This window comes from Bombyx mori, chromosome 6, assembly GCF_030269925.1.
Source record: "Bombyx mori chromosome 6, ASM3026992v2".
NCBI lineage: Eukaryota > Metazoa > Arthropoda > Insecta > Lepidoptera > Bombycidae > Bombyx > Bombyx mori.
Window position 1 is genome coordinate 7,428,377 of NC_085112.1, and position 15,722 is coordinate 7,444,098.

The 15,722-nt window shown below is 42.7% G+C and overlaps 1 protein-coding gene across 1 annotated transcript; it reads left to right on the top strand.

Moving 5' to 3' along the window:
• Positions 1-101: 101 nt before the first annotated feature.
• On the top strand, positions 102-14,720 carry LOC105841660 (uncharacterized; the record flags this gene model as incomplete). The annotated part of the gene is made up of 7 exons (XM_038011515.2): positions 102-502; positions 1,322-1,481; positions 1,573-1,718; positions 1,862-1,994; positions 10,159-10,380; positions 10,858-11,028; positions 14,426-14,720. Coding segments are annotated over 7 exons (1,350 nt in total), but the record flags the coding sequence as incomplete, so codon positions are not given.
• Positions 14,721-15,722: the final 1,002 nt, after the last annotated feature.

Here is a 15,722-nt window from a genome sequence, read left to right on the forward strand (position 1 = left end):
AGATACAGTGGCACTCGGGTCGCAAAAACACAATGAATTTGTTCCGACTTTGCTTGCAATTGTATTGACTGGAGCCACCTATACACCATAATAGAAAGTAATTGCTACATCTATCCATTAACAAACGCGTAATTATATTGTCAAGTAACAAAAACACTTTCACTAATCCTTACAATTTTCTTGCAGCCTCGTTAAAACACAAACTAAGCGTAGTGAAACCTAAATATTTTATTTATTCAAATAAGTTTTGGTTGACATACAGCGACGTCTTAAAAAGTTTTGACTGCATACAAACGTACTTCACTCTGGAAGACAACAGCGAGGGTGTGGTTTCCATAAAAAAATTAGCTTCCAAATATGTCGATGTGGATCTGTTTGAACCGACGCCGGTTCAAGGACAAATAGATACAGCAGCTGTATTATATTCATCAGGCACTACTGGTATGCCGAAAGGAGTTCAATTAAGTCACATGAATTGTATACTAAGCAGTCTACCTTCTAAGTAAGTAATATGTGCAATTATTATATCGTATTGTGTGCTATTTGTGTCAGCCATGTGGGGGGGGAGGGTTGCCAAAATCGCCACGCTTGGCATGCGGGTTGGCGATCGCAGTGTGCTGTTATGATACTCGGAGAACGCTGCTGCCTATTCTCTGGATAATCCCAATAATCGCTCACAATGGGCCTTATGAGAAAGCTCAAGGTCCCCCAAAGAGCAATGGAGAGGACTATGCTCGGAGTTTCCCTGCGAGATCAAATCAGAAATGAGGAGATTCGCACGAAAACCATGGTAACCGACATAGCCCAAAGGATTGCGACATTGAAGTGGCAGTGGGCAGGACACATTGTTCGCAGAACGGATGGCCGTTGGGGCCAGAAAGTTCTTGAGTGGCGACCGCGTACTGGAAGACGTAGCGTCGGTAGGCCTCCCACAAGATGGGCCGACGATCTATTGAGGTTCGCGGGGATCCGCTGGATGCAGGCAGCGCAGGACCGGTCTTTGTGGTGAGGCTTGGGGAGGCCTATGTCCAGCAGTGTACGTCCATGGGCTGATAAGAAGATTGTGTGCTAGCAAACAGGTGGATCGATGACTTAGTGCGCACGGCGAGAAGTCGTTGGATGCGGAAGGCGGAGGACTGCGTTATATGGAAGGCATTGGGGAAGGTTTATGTCCAGCAGTGGGCAGATAAAGGCTAATGATGATGATGACGATGATGAAGCATTTTTTCCCTACATAAAATGTTTGGCCTCGACGACTTCTTTCTGCATTCTCTATTTGCAACAATGCTCGCTTGTAACTATTTACAATGCACATATTCAGTTTCAGCTACGAATCTCTGCAGACTGTTTTCGTTTTTGGTGAATGGTATCATAATTACGATACATTTATGACGTATAAATTTTTAACGAAGGGGAAGAAAATTGTTTACGTGGATAATCCGACCCCAGCTGCAATGCTTAAAACAATTGAACTTATGAAGGTAAGATAAAAATGTTTCTTCATTAAACTATTTCACATTAAAACAATCAATCGAAAAAATATTATTATATCTGGAATATTTATTATTGTAGGTTAACATTGGATTTCTCGTGCCATCTTTTGTCCATTATATTTCGAAAAATGATGAAGTAAAAAATCACAATTTAGATTCTCTAAAAATAATTTATTCACGCGCAAGCCCTCTTCATATTAAGACCATGGAAAAAGTGAAAGAAAGGTGAGAATTAACTTAATTTATTTAGTTTCCAATGAAGTAATTATTGTAATATAGATATTAAATTAAAAATACATTATTATAGTTAGCGTAGAGACCCTAAAGTTTGAATAATTATACTATTTTACTTAATTTCGATATTTTAGATTACCGAAAGTAAATTATATAATTCAAGGATATGGGATGACAGAAGCTGGAGAATTAAGTTCAGAGTGCTGGGGCGATAAAGGAACTAAACTCGGGAGCGTTGGCAAGGCTACACCTGGCATTATACTAAAAGTAATAAAGCTTTTTTTTTTTGGTCAGGAGGAAATCGCCGGACACCCACCCTCCACTAGGGATGGAGGGCGGGGCATGTCGGAGTCGAACCGACTAAAACCTCCTGTCGCTCAACAACCCGCGTCCGAACCTCGCATGAGACAGAACCCATGAAAAGGCAAAGGGGGAAAGTGAAGCGTTTAGTGCGGAGCACATCTCTCCCATCACCCTCCCCCTCGGGACGCCGGGCCAGCGATCGTCGGCGCCACGACCGCCAGCCCTCTCGGTCGGCAGGCTGTCCGAAGCCCGCCTAGATGGCGCCGGTTTGAATGGGTTATCCTACGAAATACCCAGCTGGGTCAGAACCAGCGTGGGTCGAGGATAGCCAGCCTTCCTTCACCCGGATGCTCTTGCATAAAACGCGTGCAGAGCAGATTGCACGTCGTCTTCTTGGGCCCCCTTCGCCGGTCCCCAGGCCGACATGTGAGGGAGACCCGAAACACTTAGAGGGCCAGGGCAAAAAAAAGTAATAAAGCTTAACTATTTAAAAAGTATTTGTGCTTATGGTCATTACTGGTGGTAGGACCTCTTGTGAGTCCGCGCGGGTAGGTACCACCACCCTGCCTATTTCTGTCGTGAAGCAGTAATGCGTTTCTGCGTTAATGCGATGTCTATGGGCTCCAGTAACCACTTAACACCCATGCAGCGCAACCGCGAGTCCAAGCGCCACGAAAATACGACGCTCCGCGTTCGAAAAATCGTAAAAATAGTGAAAAGTTCTCGGATATTGACGTGCTATACATCAAAAGAAGCGGAAAGTGAAGGCGCACATGCCTGTGAAAATCTCATGACTTTTAGTGTTGTGGCCACAAAAAATAATCGGCAAAAAAGTGATTTTTTGTGAAATTTGGAAAATAAAAAGTTGTCTATCTCGCGATTTTCAGCGACGACCCACATTTTTTGAACTGTGGAACGGAGGGCATCCTGGTGCTCTACAATCCTGCCAACTTTCAGATTTCTCTTGTGTAGGATCACAGAGAGACAGCCAGAAAAACAAAAACCACGTGGCAACGTGGTCATTGACTCTGTACCGCCAGACCATTTTTCTGAACGAGGCTTTGGAGACACCAAGGAGAGCAGCTGGGAGGCACCTTCAGATTGAAAATCTGACAAGTGTTGACGGAGATAGAGACTCGGAAAGTTTAGCGCAGTTTTGTTTTTTATTATAAGTGTTTTTATTTAAATTTTTCAGTGACAACATAAGTCAATTTTTTGTATATTTGCTGGCCCTATGCTGTTAAATATTTTTGTAGAAAAATTAGATTTTTAGGACGAGCGGTTTCCGTGCGCGATAATTCAGAACTAAGTTACCAACCGCAAAAAGACAAAAAACGCTTGTTTCTTGGAAACAGCGTGAGTTGGGAAATTTTAGGCCAGACTGCATATATTATAACAATATATGTAACTAACCCCCTACATTTATTTTATTTTTCAGTTTTTATTTTTATTTTACCATATTTATTCAACAAAATGTTTAAATAGTTTTGACTTGATTTAGATAGTTTGACTTGACTGGATCCCCCCTATACAGGGATCCCAAAATATCAATTTGACTTTGAGTACCCGTCGACCCTCGTACCCTCACCGTAAAATGTTCGGCATCAGAACACCAGTTAAAAAACCAAACGGCAGTGAGGACAAGTCTGAATTCGAAGGACAGCCAGGTCCGTCTGTAAGGCGCAGCATTGGTGATTGGCCCCCCATAGTCGAAAAAGAGCAGCAAAGGCCAAAAACACCATCTCCACCAAAAGCTGTGCCTCAGCCGCTCCCTCCTAGGCCTAAGACCAAAGCGTTGATCGCCCAGGAAGCAAAAGCTGACCCACGGAAACAGGCGGCAAGAGTCAGTGACAGCCCGCCAATTACAGTCCCGTCGAGATTTCCGAGCAAAACCGCAGAGGCTAAAGCGTGCCTTATGAAAAGCAAGGCGGAGCTCGAAATCTCCAAAAACCTAAAACGGGAGATAAAAGAAGAAGTTTTTAGGTCAATCGAACGGCTCTACCAGCTGGTGAAAGAAGCCGAAGGCGAAAAGGCTTCCCAAGCCACCAACAAGTGGCCGACAGAAGCCTGTAGCATGGTCACTCGGACTGGTAACGAGGGTGACATATCACCGGGCCCAGAAGCGCCGACAGAGCTCATGAAACAGCTAATAGGCGGCCTCAAACAGCACCACGTTGCGTTAGAGGAATGCAAATGGCATACTCGAGCTCTGTCGGAACAGCTGGAGCAAACCCCTCTCTACGCCGCAGGACATGGGTCATTAGACGAACACAGCCAACTCTTAAAGGAAAACAAAGAAGAAATAGAAAAACTAAGTGAAGAAATAAAAAAGCAAAGGACAGAATGGAAAGAAAATAGGAGCTACGCAAGCGTTGTCAGTGGCACAAAGGAGAAAGAACGCGGAAATGCGGAGAGGCATTCCGTCGTGATCTCCTCAGACGACCAGAATGCCACAGGGGAAGACGTATTTAATAAGATCAGGTCAACCCTCAACGCTAAAGAGGAAGGGATAAAAATAGACAGGATAAGAAAGGTGAAAGATAGAAAAGTTATAGTCGGCTGTGAATCGAAAGAAGAATTAGTAAAAATAAGAGAAACAATTAAAACAAAGGGAAAGGACTTACACCTCCAGGAGATAAAAAATAAGGAACCCATGGTACAATTGAAGGATGTCCTGAATTATAATAAGGACGAAGATATAGTGCGAGCACTAATTAACCAGAACAAACATCTTCTGGGGGATGTGAGTGTGGACAGCTCAACTTTGAACATCCCATGTGGCAATACAAGTGCCACCAAAACTATGGAAGCGGCTCACGGAGGCGGGGCTAGTACATATAGATGTGCAAAGGGTCAGGGTAGAGGATCAGTCTCCCCTGATTCAGTGCTCGCGGTGCTTGGGATATGGCCACGGGAAGCGGTTCTGCCGGGAAAAAATTGATGCCTGCAGTCACTGCGGAGAGGCGCATCATAGGTCGGAATGCGCTGACTGGATGGCGAGGGTGCCTCCGTCGTGCTGTAACTGCTTGAAGGCTAAAATCGGTGAAGCCGAGCATAATGCCTTTAGCCCAGAGTGTCCAGTACGGAAGACCTTGGCAAGATCTACCGTGACTTATTGCTAAGGTGGACTCCAGGAACCCAGATCAGATCATCCCCCCAAGAGGCGCTGTGTCGACCCTCGTTGCACAATCCAATCTACAGCGCAAACATCTAGCGACTAGTGAATTTCTTTTGGAAGCAAAGAAGAGGAGGGTTGACGTAGCGTTGCTCCAGGAGCCGTATGTGGGAAGCCAGGGTAGAGTGAGGGACCATCGGGGTGTGAGGATCTTCCAGGGGATCAACGGGCAGGGGGCTGTTATCAAGTCAGCCATTGCTGTGTTCAATGACGGTTGGGTAGTGACTCCTTGTCCATCCCTAACCACGACCAACATCACAGTGGTGAAGATCTACACTGGAATACGCAATTTAGTGGTCGTATCGTTCTACTTTGAGTCGGATAAGCCCATTGGGCCACACTTAGAGCAGCTGGGGAAAGTGGTTGAAACACTGGGATCTCGCGGAATCCTTATAGGGGGCGACACCAATGCGAAAAGCGTGTGGTGGGGCAGTGTAGGCACCGACGCCAGGGGAGAGGAAGTGTTAGGCATGCTAGGAGAATGGGGATTGCAGTTGCTCAACGATGGCCAAACTCCAACATTCGAGACAGTTAGAGGAGGTAAGCTCCTCACCAGTCACATCGACATAACAGCCTGCTCGGAGGATATCATTGGTCTGATAAGCGACTGGAAGGTGGATGACACCATGGCGAGCTCGGATCACAACGCAATAACGTTCGTAATTAAGAAAAGCAAAGATAAGTATACACAAGCAAAATCAAAAACAACTAGGAAATATAATACAAATAAAGCTAACTGGACATATTTTAACGAAAAACTCGAAGAATTAATAGAAAATAATAATCTAACAAACACAGAAATAAGAAATATCAAGGAAAAAACAAAGCTAGACGAAGTAATAAATAAATATACAGAAGTAGTCACAGAGGCTAGTAATAGTGCCATACCATTAATAAAGATTAAAAACAGCATGAACTTACCGTGGTGGTCCGAGAAACTTGCCAAAATGAAGCAGGGAGTCGCCACCAGAAGGAGAAGAATCCGATGTGCAGCGCCAGTACGAAGAGCCAAGGTCGTCCGGGAGTACCTGGAATCAAAAGAATTATATGAGAATGAAGCGAAGAAAGCAAAGATAGACAGCTGGAAGGAGTTCTGTAAGAAGCAGACCAAAGAAACCATCTGGAACGGCGTCTACAGAATGATAGGAAAAGTGTCAGTGAAGAAGGAAGACCTGCCACTAATCTACCGAGGACAAACCCTAAGTGAGGAGGAGTCAGCGAAGCACCTGGCAGAAAACTTTTACCCAGAAGACAAGTCAGAAGAAGACAACGCAGAACATCAATCGATTAGGAAAGCAGCCGACCGTATAAATGGAGGACAGGATGATGACTATCAGGATCCGCCATTCACAGTACATGAAGTTTTAACGGCGGCAGAAAGCTTTAATCCAAAGAAAGCCCCTGGAGCGGATGGTTTGACTGCTGACATCTGCAAGCAAGCGATCCAGAAAAATCCGAAGCTGTACCTGTCACTGGCAAACAGATGTCTTCAACTCGGCCACTTCCCGACCATCTGGAAGGAAGCCACGGTCGTGGTCCTCCGGAAGCCCGGGAAAGAAGACTACACAGACGTAAAATAATATAGACCGATAGGCTTATTGCCGGTGATGGGGAAGATTCTGGAGAAAATGGTCGTGGGGAGAGTGAAGTGGTATCTGCTCCCTAGGATGAGTACCCGACAGTTTGGTTTTATGCCACAGAGGGGCACCGAGGACTCCCTCTATACCCTTGTAAATTACATCCGAGATCGTTTGAAAGAGAAGACTATTGTCACAGCCATCTCCTTGGATATAGAGGGGGCCTTCGATAGCGCATGGTAGCCAGCTATCAGGGTCAGACTGTCGGAGGAAGAATGCCCGAAAAACCTCAGACGGATGGTAGATAGCTACTTCGAGAGTCGCACAGTTAGGGTTCGCTTCGCCGGGAGAGAGCACTTGAAAGGGACTACCAAAGGATGTGTACAAGGATCCATTGGAGGTCCCATCTGCTCCTCGACCCGGTACTCTACTGCCAGGCCTTTGCCGACGACATCATCCTGGTCTTCGATGGAGAAACAGCGAACATTCAGCGTAGAGATAATGAAGCCCTCTCCTATGTACGGGACTGGGGAGTAAGAAATAAATTGAAATTCGCACCTCATAAAACCAAAGCGATGGTCATAACACGGAGACTGAAGTACGACTCCCCAATCCTGCATATGGGAGGGGTGGACATTGATCTGACCAACGAGCTAAAAGTGTTGGGACTTATAATAGATAATAAGCTCACCTTTAACAGGCATGTGGCGGAAATTTCCAAAAAGGCCATTGGATTCTACAGGCGTCTCAGTAGAGTCGCCAAAGTACACTGGGGCTTAAATTCAGAAATTCTTAGGACTCTTTATAACGCAGTAGTTGAACCGATTATGCTGTACGCGGCAAGCGCATGGGCGCCTGCAACAAGAAAGAAGTGTGTGCGGAGGCGACTCAATTCGGTGCAGCGCGGCTTTGTGCAGAGGATGACGAAGGCCTACAGGACGGTATCTCTGAACTCGACCTTGCTGCTCGCCGGAGTGCTCCCTCTTGATATAAGGGTCAGAGAAGCAGCGATGCTGTATGAGACAAAGAGGGGGCACTCCCAGGCTGTGGTAGGGGATCGAGGGATGGAGCGTCCTGTGGCTTTTGCCAACCTGGATCATCCGGCTCGGCGGAAGCGCTGGGAGTACAGAAGCCTGACAGATGGTGCAGAGCTCGAGAGTCACATCCGTGAGTGCCATAGCATATTCACGGATGGAAGCAAAATTGAGGGCAAAGTCGGAGCGGCGCTCTCCATATGGGAGGGAACCGGCGAGATCAAAACAAAAAAACTGAAGCTGGGGTCGTACTGCACCGTCTACCAGGCGGAACTACTGGCGCTCCTTAAAGCCACTGAGGAGGTATTGAGCGGTGGGGCTGCTACATATAACATTTTCTGCGACGCAAGATCCGCCCTTGATGTCATCGCCAGTGGCGAATCTCTCCACCCATTAGCGTTCAAAATCATTAAAAATTTAAAGACCATAACAGAACGCAACTAAGAAATTAGACTTTTTTGGATTAAAGCGCACATTGGGTTGGAAGGAAATGAAAGGGCGGATGTACTTGCAAAGGAAGCGGCTCTATCCTTAAAATGCAAGCCGCATTATGATCGCTGCCCGGTCTCGTTCGCCAAGAGAACCATCCGACAGGGGTCTGTTGACGAATGGGACTTACGTTACACAACCGAAAGTACGGCATCGGTCACAAAGATTTTCTTTCCGAATGTAAAAAGCTCCTATAGCATAATAAGAAGGCTTGAGGTAGACTCCACACTCACACAGGTTTTCACGGGACACGGCGGGCTCTCACAGTGTCTACATCGATTTAGGTGCAAAGAGAGCCCGGCGTGTGTTTGTGATCCTGTAAACCAAGAAAGCATTGTGCATGTGCTGATAGAATGTCCAGTGCATGCAAAAGAAAGATTTGACACCGAACAACATATAGATTTAAATATAGAAGTAAGAAACCTACCATTGATATTAGCAGATAAGAAAAATAGAAGCAAATTGATCGAATATTGTAAAAAAGTAATTAGAATAGTAATAAATAGAAATAAGCAGTAAATGATTACTAAAATATATAATAAAATAGTATATATTATTAGTAACAATAAAAACGTAAGATGTGCAAAAAGAACAAGAAAACATGTAATAGATATAAGTAGGTTAATGAAATAGTAAGAGAAATAAGGATATGGCAACAATGGACATAGATTAATAATAAAATATATATAAGACAGGTGGGGTTTATTAGAATAAGATGAAATATTGTTAGTAGTCAGTAACGAAATATTAATAAAGATAAAATAAATAATAGTAGGCCAAAGTAGGATCTCCCAAAGAAGGAGTAGAATGGATAGGGTGTAAGTTAAAATCTAAATACGAATCGGATGTAAAAAGACTCTGACCTATGTTAGGGGAAACAGTAACGCCCTGTGATGAAGGGTGACTAATTAAAAAAAAAAAAAAACCGCTTAACACCAGGCGGGCTGTGAGCTCGTCCACCAATCTAAGTAATATAAAAAAAAGGTTCCAGATACATCAAAATTACTGTGATACGGCCATGATCATGCCGGCGCGGCTTCAGAGACATATATTGTACTATGTATTTTTCACTATAGCTTCAACTAAAAACTATGTATAAAAGAGCGACGCAAAGCAACTATAAACACTTTGATTGAATAATTTTAAATCTCCTAAATTGTAACTTATGACTTATATTTCGAAACCAGACGAGTATACGACGCATCTAATGGAGAGTGGCCACCCCTGTTCATGGTCATCAATAATTGTTACGGGCATAGGCATGCTGCTGGTTACTCTTGCGGAATACTCTTTTAAAACCTCTTTTATGTAACGGGCCTGTAGAACTTGGGAAGGATTGTGAAGGCGAGTTTATTCCAGAGAGAAATAATAATTGACGAATAATTAAATGAGCGCAGAGTTTTCTGAAAAAGAATGAAAATGATTTAAGGTATGATAAGCTGATGGAATGACAAAATGGCCATATCGGAATCACCTATCAAAAACCTGTGCTTATTCAACCTCTAATATACCTAATCCTAATCCTAATAGTAATCCTTATACCTATAAGGTATAAAATACAAAGAGAACCAAAGTTTAATCTGTAGACGCAGAGATTCTAAACAATTCGAAAGATTAGGATTATCGACAATCCGAACGCATCGAGTATCGATCCGAATCCAATCCGAACTCAATTACTGTAATCACACTGTAGATACCATTACAAGCCCGTTTAACGTAGGTTTTGAGAAATATTTTATGTACCTTGAATGCGCTCGATCAGTCCTTGCGATATTTTATGTTAAGTCTTTGCTACATTCACAGCCACTTCGTGATATTGATATAATATCTGAAATAGAATATTTTATTCGAAGGTTGTAGATCCCGAAACCCGTCAAGTACTGGGCGCAAATCGTCGTGGCGAAATTTGCCTTAAAGGACCTGTTTTTATGAAGGGTTACATAGGAGTAGACCCTTCAATTTACCTAGACGAGGAAGGTTTCTTCAAAACGGGGGACTTAGGTTATTACGACGAAGACAAATACTTTTACATTGTCGATAGATTAAAGGAAATTATTTCATATCAAGGAGACCAGGTAGGTCAATCCAGTACTTTCCCCATTTTTAGCACTCTTTCACTAATTTGGTCTATATATGTAACGAAATTTGTAACGTTAGATTAACTTGAAATTTTGCACACGTGTCAAAGACCGATGACAAAACAATAATTTTATTAGTTTGATTATTTTAACTTTTATCTCGGTTCCTTACTAAAGCGTGCTTTTTTTATTTTTAGATTTTCTTTTTTCATTCTGACATGTACAAATTAAACATTTTACTTATTAAACTTACTAAAACTAAACATTTTAATTATCAATGGCAAATATTGGTCAAATTTAGATGATGGTATATAATATAAAGGTCAATATTTCTAAAAACCATAATAAAGAGTATAGCTATCGGGATACTTACTGATTTGTAATAACTTAATTCTAAGTAAGATTCAGAAATTAAAACTGATATTTAAAACAGGTTGCTTTCTAGATTTTTTTTTTAACCTTATTGCTTTATAGGTTCCACCCACGCAACTAGAGACTATCCTGTTACTCCATCCTGCAGTGAAAGAGGCGGGTGTGGTCGGAAAACCTAATCCAGAGTACGATGAACTGCCAACAGCCTTTATAGTAAAGCGCCCAGGATTTAATGTTACCGAACAGGAATTAATTGATTTTGTGGTTTCAGAAGTACGTACATATTATATACATAAGTACGTATATAACTAGTCAGGTCATAAGTATTGTCACACAGTAAAAACTTTTCTTTTAGAATGCTGGCCACAAAAAAGTTCATTGAATTCGAATTTCGAATTGTTCATGAAAATAAAAATGTATACTTTTAGAATTTTACTCATTTTTAAATATGGAGTGGACGCTTAAAGAAGACCGTGTTGCAGTTATTGCGTTGCATCGTTGCGGTTACGCGCCAATTCAAATTTTTAACATACTGAAAATTTTGAATATAACCAAAAGATTCGTTTATCGTACCATCAAACGATACAGTGAAGACTCTAGTGTAAATGACAGGTCAAGAAGTGGTCGCCCTTGGTCTGTTAGGACTCCAGCAGTGATAAAAGCTGTGAAGGCGCGAATTCAAAGAAATCCCAAACGTAAGCAGAAACTTTTGGCCCTTCACAAGGGGTTAAGCAGAACCACGGTGAAAAGGGTGTTAAATGAAGACTTAGGGCTTCGGGCATATCGAAGAAAAACAGGACATCGTTTGAATGTTCGTCTAATGGACCTGAGACTGAAGAGATGCCGCGCTTTGTTGAAGCGGTACGCGGGAAAAAAATATCGGGAAATTATTTTTTCGGATGAAAAAAATTTTACCGTAGAAGAGAGCTACAACAAACAAAATGATAAGGTGTACGCACACAGTAGTGAAGAAGCGAGCAACCGTATTTCGCGTGTCCAACGAGGTCATTTTCCATCCTCGCTCATGGTATGGTTGGGAGTTTCTTATTGGGGCTTAACAGAGGTACATTTTTGTGAGAAAGGTGTAAAAACGAATGCAGTTGTGTATCAAAATACAGTCCTGACGAACCTTGTGGAACCTGTTTCTCATACCATGTTCAATAACAGGCACTGGGTATTCCAACAAGATTCGGCGCCAGCTCATAGAGCGAAGAGCACACAAGACTGGCTGGCGGCGCGTGAAATCGACTTCATCCGGCCCGAAGACTGGCCCTCCTCCAGTCCAGATTTGAATCTGTTAGATTACAAGATATGGCAACACTTGGAGGAAAAGGCGTGCTCAAAAGCCTCATCCCAATTTGGAGTCACTCAAGACATCCTTGATTAAGGCAGCTGCCGATATTAACATGGACCTCTTTCGTGCTGCGATAGACGACTGGCCGCGCAGATTGAAGGCCTGTATTCAAAAAATAAACTTTAGTGTCATAAGAATCTATGTTTTATTAAGTTAATTTTGGTATATGAATGGTTACATAATGAATAAACTTGTTTCAATTATTTTACATTAAACATGTTACAGAATTTATGACCTGACTAGGTATATATGTCGGCGCGTGTTTTAATAAACCATTAGTTCATGACTAATAAAGATGGGACGACAAACAACACGTGCAAGCATTCATCGAAAACAACACGTGCAAGATAAGAATCGTAAACAACATCGTCCCACCACGATACCTTGCTATAAAAACGCTCCGTTGTTGTCTCTCGAGCTCAGAAGCGAGCGAGTCGCCGTATCAGACGGAACGCTCCTGCGTAATATACGCTCTGAGTTAACATTTCTGGTTTTATTGACTTACGAAGACCGCCCGCTTACCATGTCGCTACCCGAAAGTAGAAATACTCCAACATATATACTAGGTTTTGCCCGCGACTTCGTCCGCGTGGAATACTTAGTCTGGCCATAAATACTGTTACAATTAAAAATAAACAAAATATTACATTTGAAAGTGGAATCTGTCATTTTTATATGATTTCTCATTGAGTTTTCTCATTTTGGCGCCAATACATTGTACAATATTTTGCGATATTAAAATGGAGTGGGGTGATAAAGAGAACCGAATCGCTGTAATTGCATTACACAAAGTAGGTATGGAGCCAAATGAAATTTTTAAAACCCTCCATACGCTTGGTATTAGTAAAATGTTTGTGTACCGGGCTAATAATAGGTGCAATGAGACCTCCTCTGTTTGTGACAGAAAAAGATCTGGCCGTCCACGTAGTGTTCGTACAAAAAAGGTGGTCAAAGCAGTAAGGGAAAGTATTCGAAGAAATCCTGTCCGATAGCAAAAGATTTTATCTCGGGAGATGAAGATAGCACCTAGAACCATGTCGCGTATTTTAAAAGATGACTTAGACTTGCAGCTATAAGAGACGTACTGGTAATTTCTCAACTGATAATTTAAAAGAGAATAGTTTGGTGAAATCGAAATTTGTGAAAAAGTTATCAAAACATCGGCACAAGTGTATCAAGATACCATTCTTGAGAAGGTAGTGAAGCCCCTTAACAATACCATGTTCAATAATCAAGAATGGTCCTTCCAGCAAGACTCGGCGCCAGGTCATAAAGCTCGGTCTACGCAGTCTTGTTTGGAAACGAACGTTTCGGATTTCATCAGAGCTGAAGACTGGTCGTCGTCTAGTCCCGATCTTAATCCGTTGGATTATGATTTATGGTCTGTTTTAGAGAGTACGTACGGCTTGCTCTAAACGTCATCTTAATTTGGAGTCCCTAAAACAATCCGTACGATTGGCAGTGAAAATTTTTTCCATGGAAAGAGTGCGTGCTTCTATTGATAACTGGCCTCAACGTTTAAAGGACTGTATTGCAGCCAATGGAGACAACTTCGAATAAGCTTTTTATACTTTAAATTGTTTTATATTTATGTATTAAACTAACACACTGTAAAAGTAATAAATGTTATTTGCAATAGATTTTTTTTCCTTTGTCTCAGTATTTATGGCAAGACTAGGTAGTTACTTTGGGATAACGCTAAATTTGATACTTTCTAAGTAAATGAAGAGACGTAGAAAATGAAAATATTTTTGAATAAAAGAATGTTAAGAAGTTATTTAAGGTACCGAAATCACGCTTTTTAACCAGCTTCAAAAGAGGAGGTTATCAATTCGACCACAATTTTTATCTATGTACTAGTTGACCCAGCAGACTTCGTAGTGCCTCAACCGATAAATAAAAGACCTAAACTTTTGTATAAAATAAAGTTAAAACAAACAAAAGGAATCCGTCCGACGGGGGACAGACACATCAAAGGGAAAACAAAATTGTTATTTTTATTTAATTCCGAGTATTTTCATATTTATCTACCTTTTAACCTTCTCTGGGCTTCCATAAATAATTCAAGACCAAAATTAGCCAAATTGGTCGAGCCGTTCTCGAGTTTTAGCGAGACTAACGAACAGCAATTCATTTATATATATATATATAGATAGATGTTCACCGATTTCTCGAGAATGCTTGAACCGATTCTGATAATTCTTGTTTCTTTTTTTTTGTTCGAAAGTGTAGCCTTCCAGAATGGTCCTGTAATTATCAGGATCAAACAAACTCTTCAGCTTTATAATATTAGTATAGATAATTTGCCTTTTTCAGGTTCCACCATATATGGAATTGAAAGGTGGTATTCGGTTTATAAATGAATTACCAAGAAATCCTAGAGGCAAAATATTAAGAAGAACTCTTCGCGATATGCTTTTAAAAGAACAGTAAAAATAGATATTTAACAGTTATTCAGGAAATAAGTCTTTTCAATTTTTACTTATCGTATTTACATATAATATTGGTATTTATACAACATAGCGTGTACTTTTACCCCATTAATAAAATATCTTAATTTTTTTTTCTGTCTTGAAAGAAATCAATTCAATAAAGGTTTGTTTATTAATTAGACAATTTGTTTTCATTCTATTAACATACTTTAAGGTGCGATAGATTTTTTTAGCCTACACAATAAAGCACAAACAAGAAAAAAGAACATACGAGAACAAGGCCATTTGCATTGAGGCTTTCTACAAAAATGAAACTCTCTTACTGTCATTACGCAGCCTCCAATTTGTATTTATTAAAATTTAGGTGAGCTCACGGGCTCAACCTCAGGAGATTGGGCCTCGACGTGGCGCTCAGTAAATCCGAGGCCATGTGGTTCCACAGGCCCCGGAGAGTGCCACCTGTCGATGCCCATGTCGTGGCTGGAGGCGTCCGTATCGGGGTCGGGGTGCAGTTGAAGTACCTCGGCCTCATTCTGGACAGTCGTTGGACCTTCCGTGCTCACTTTCAGAATCTGGTCCCTCGTTTGTTGGCGGTGGCCGGCGCGTTAAGCTGGCTCCTTCCCAACGTCGGGGGGCCTGACCAGGTGACGAGCCGTCTCTATACAGGGGTGGTGCGATCAATGGCCCTATACGGGGCACCCGTGTGGGGCCAGTCTCTGGCCGTGGGGGTAGCGAAGCTGCTGCAACGGCCGCAACGCACCATCCCGGTCAGGGTGATCCGTGGTTATCGCACCATCTCTTTCGAGGCGGCGTGTGTACTGGCTGGGACGCCGCCTCGGGTCCTGGAGGCGGAGGCGCTCGCTGCTGACTATCAGTAACGGGCTGACCTTTGTGTCCGGGGCGTGGCACGTCCCAACCCAGTGTGGTCAGAGCGCGGAGGGCCCAATCTCGGCGGTCCGTGCTGGAGTCATGGTCCAGACGGCTGGCCGATCCTTCGACTGGTCGTAGGACCGTCGAGGCGATTCGCCCGGTTCTTGTGAATTGGGTGAATCATGACAGAGGACGCCTCACTTTCCGGCTCACGCAGGTGCTCACTGGGCATGGTTGCTTCGGTGAGTTCCTGCACCGGATCGGAGCCGAGCCGACAGCAGAGTGCCACCATTGTGGTTGCGACTTGGACA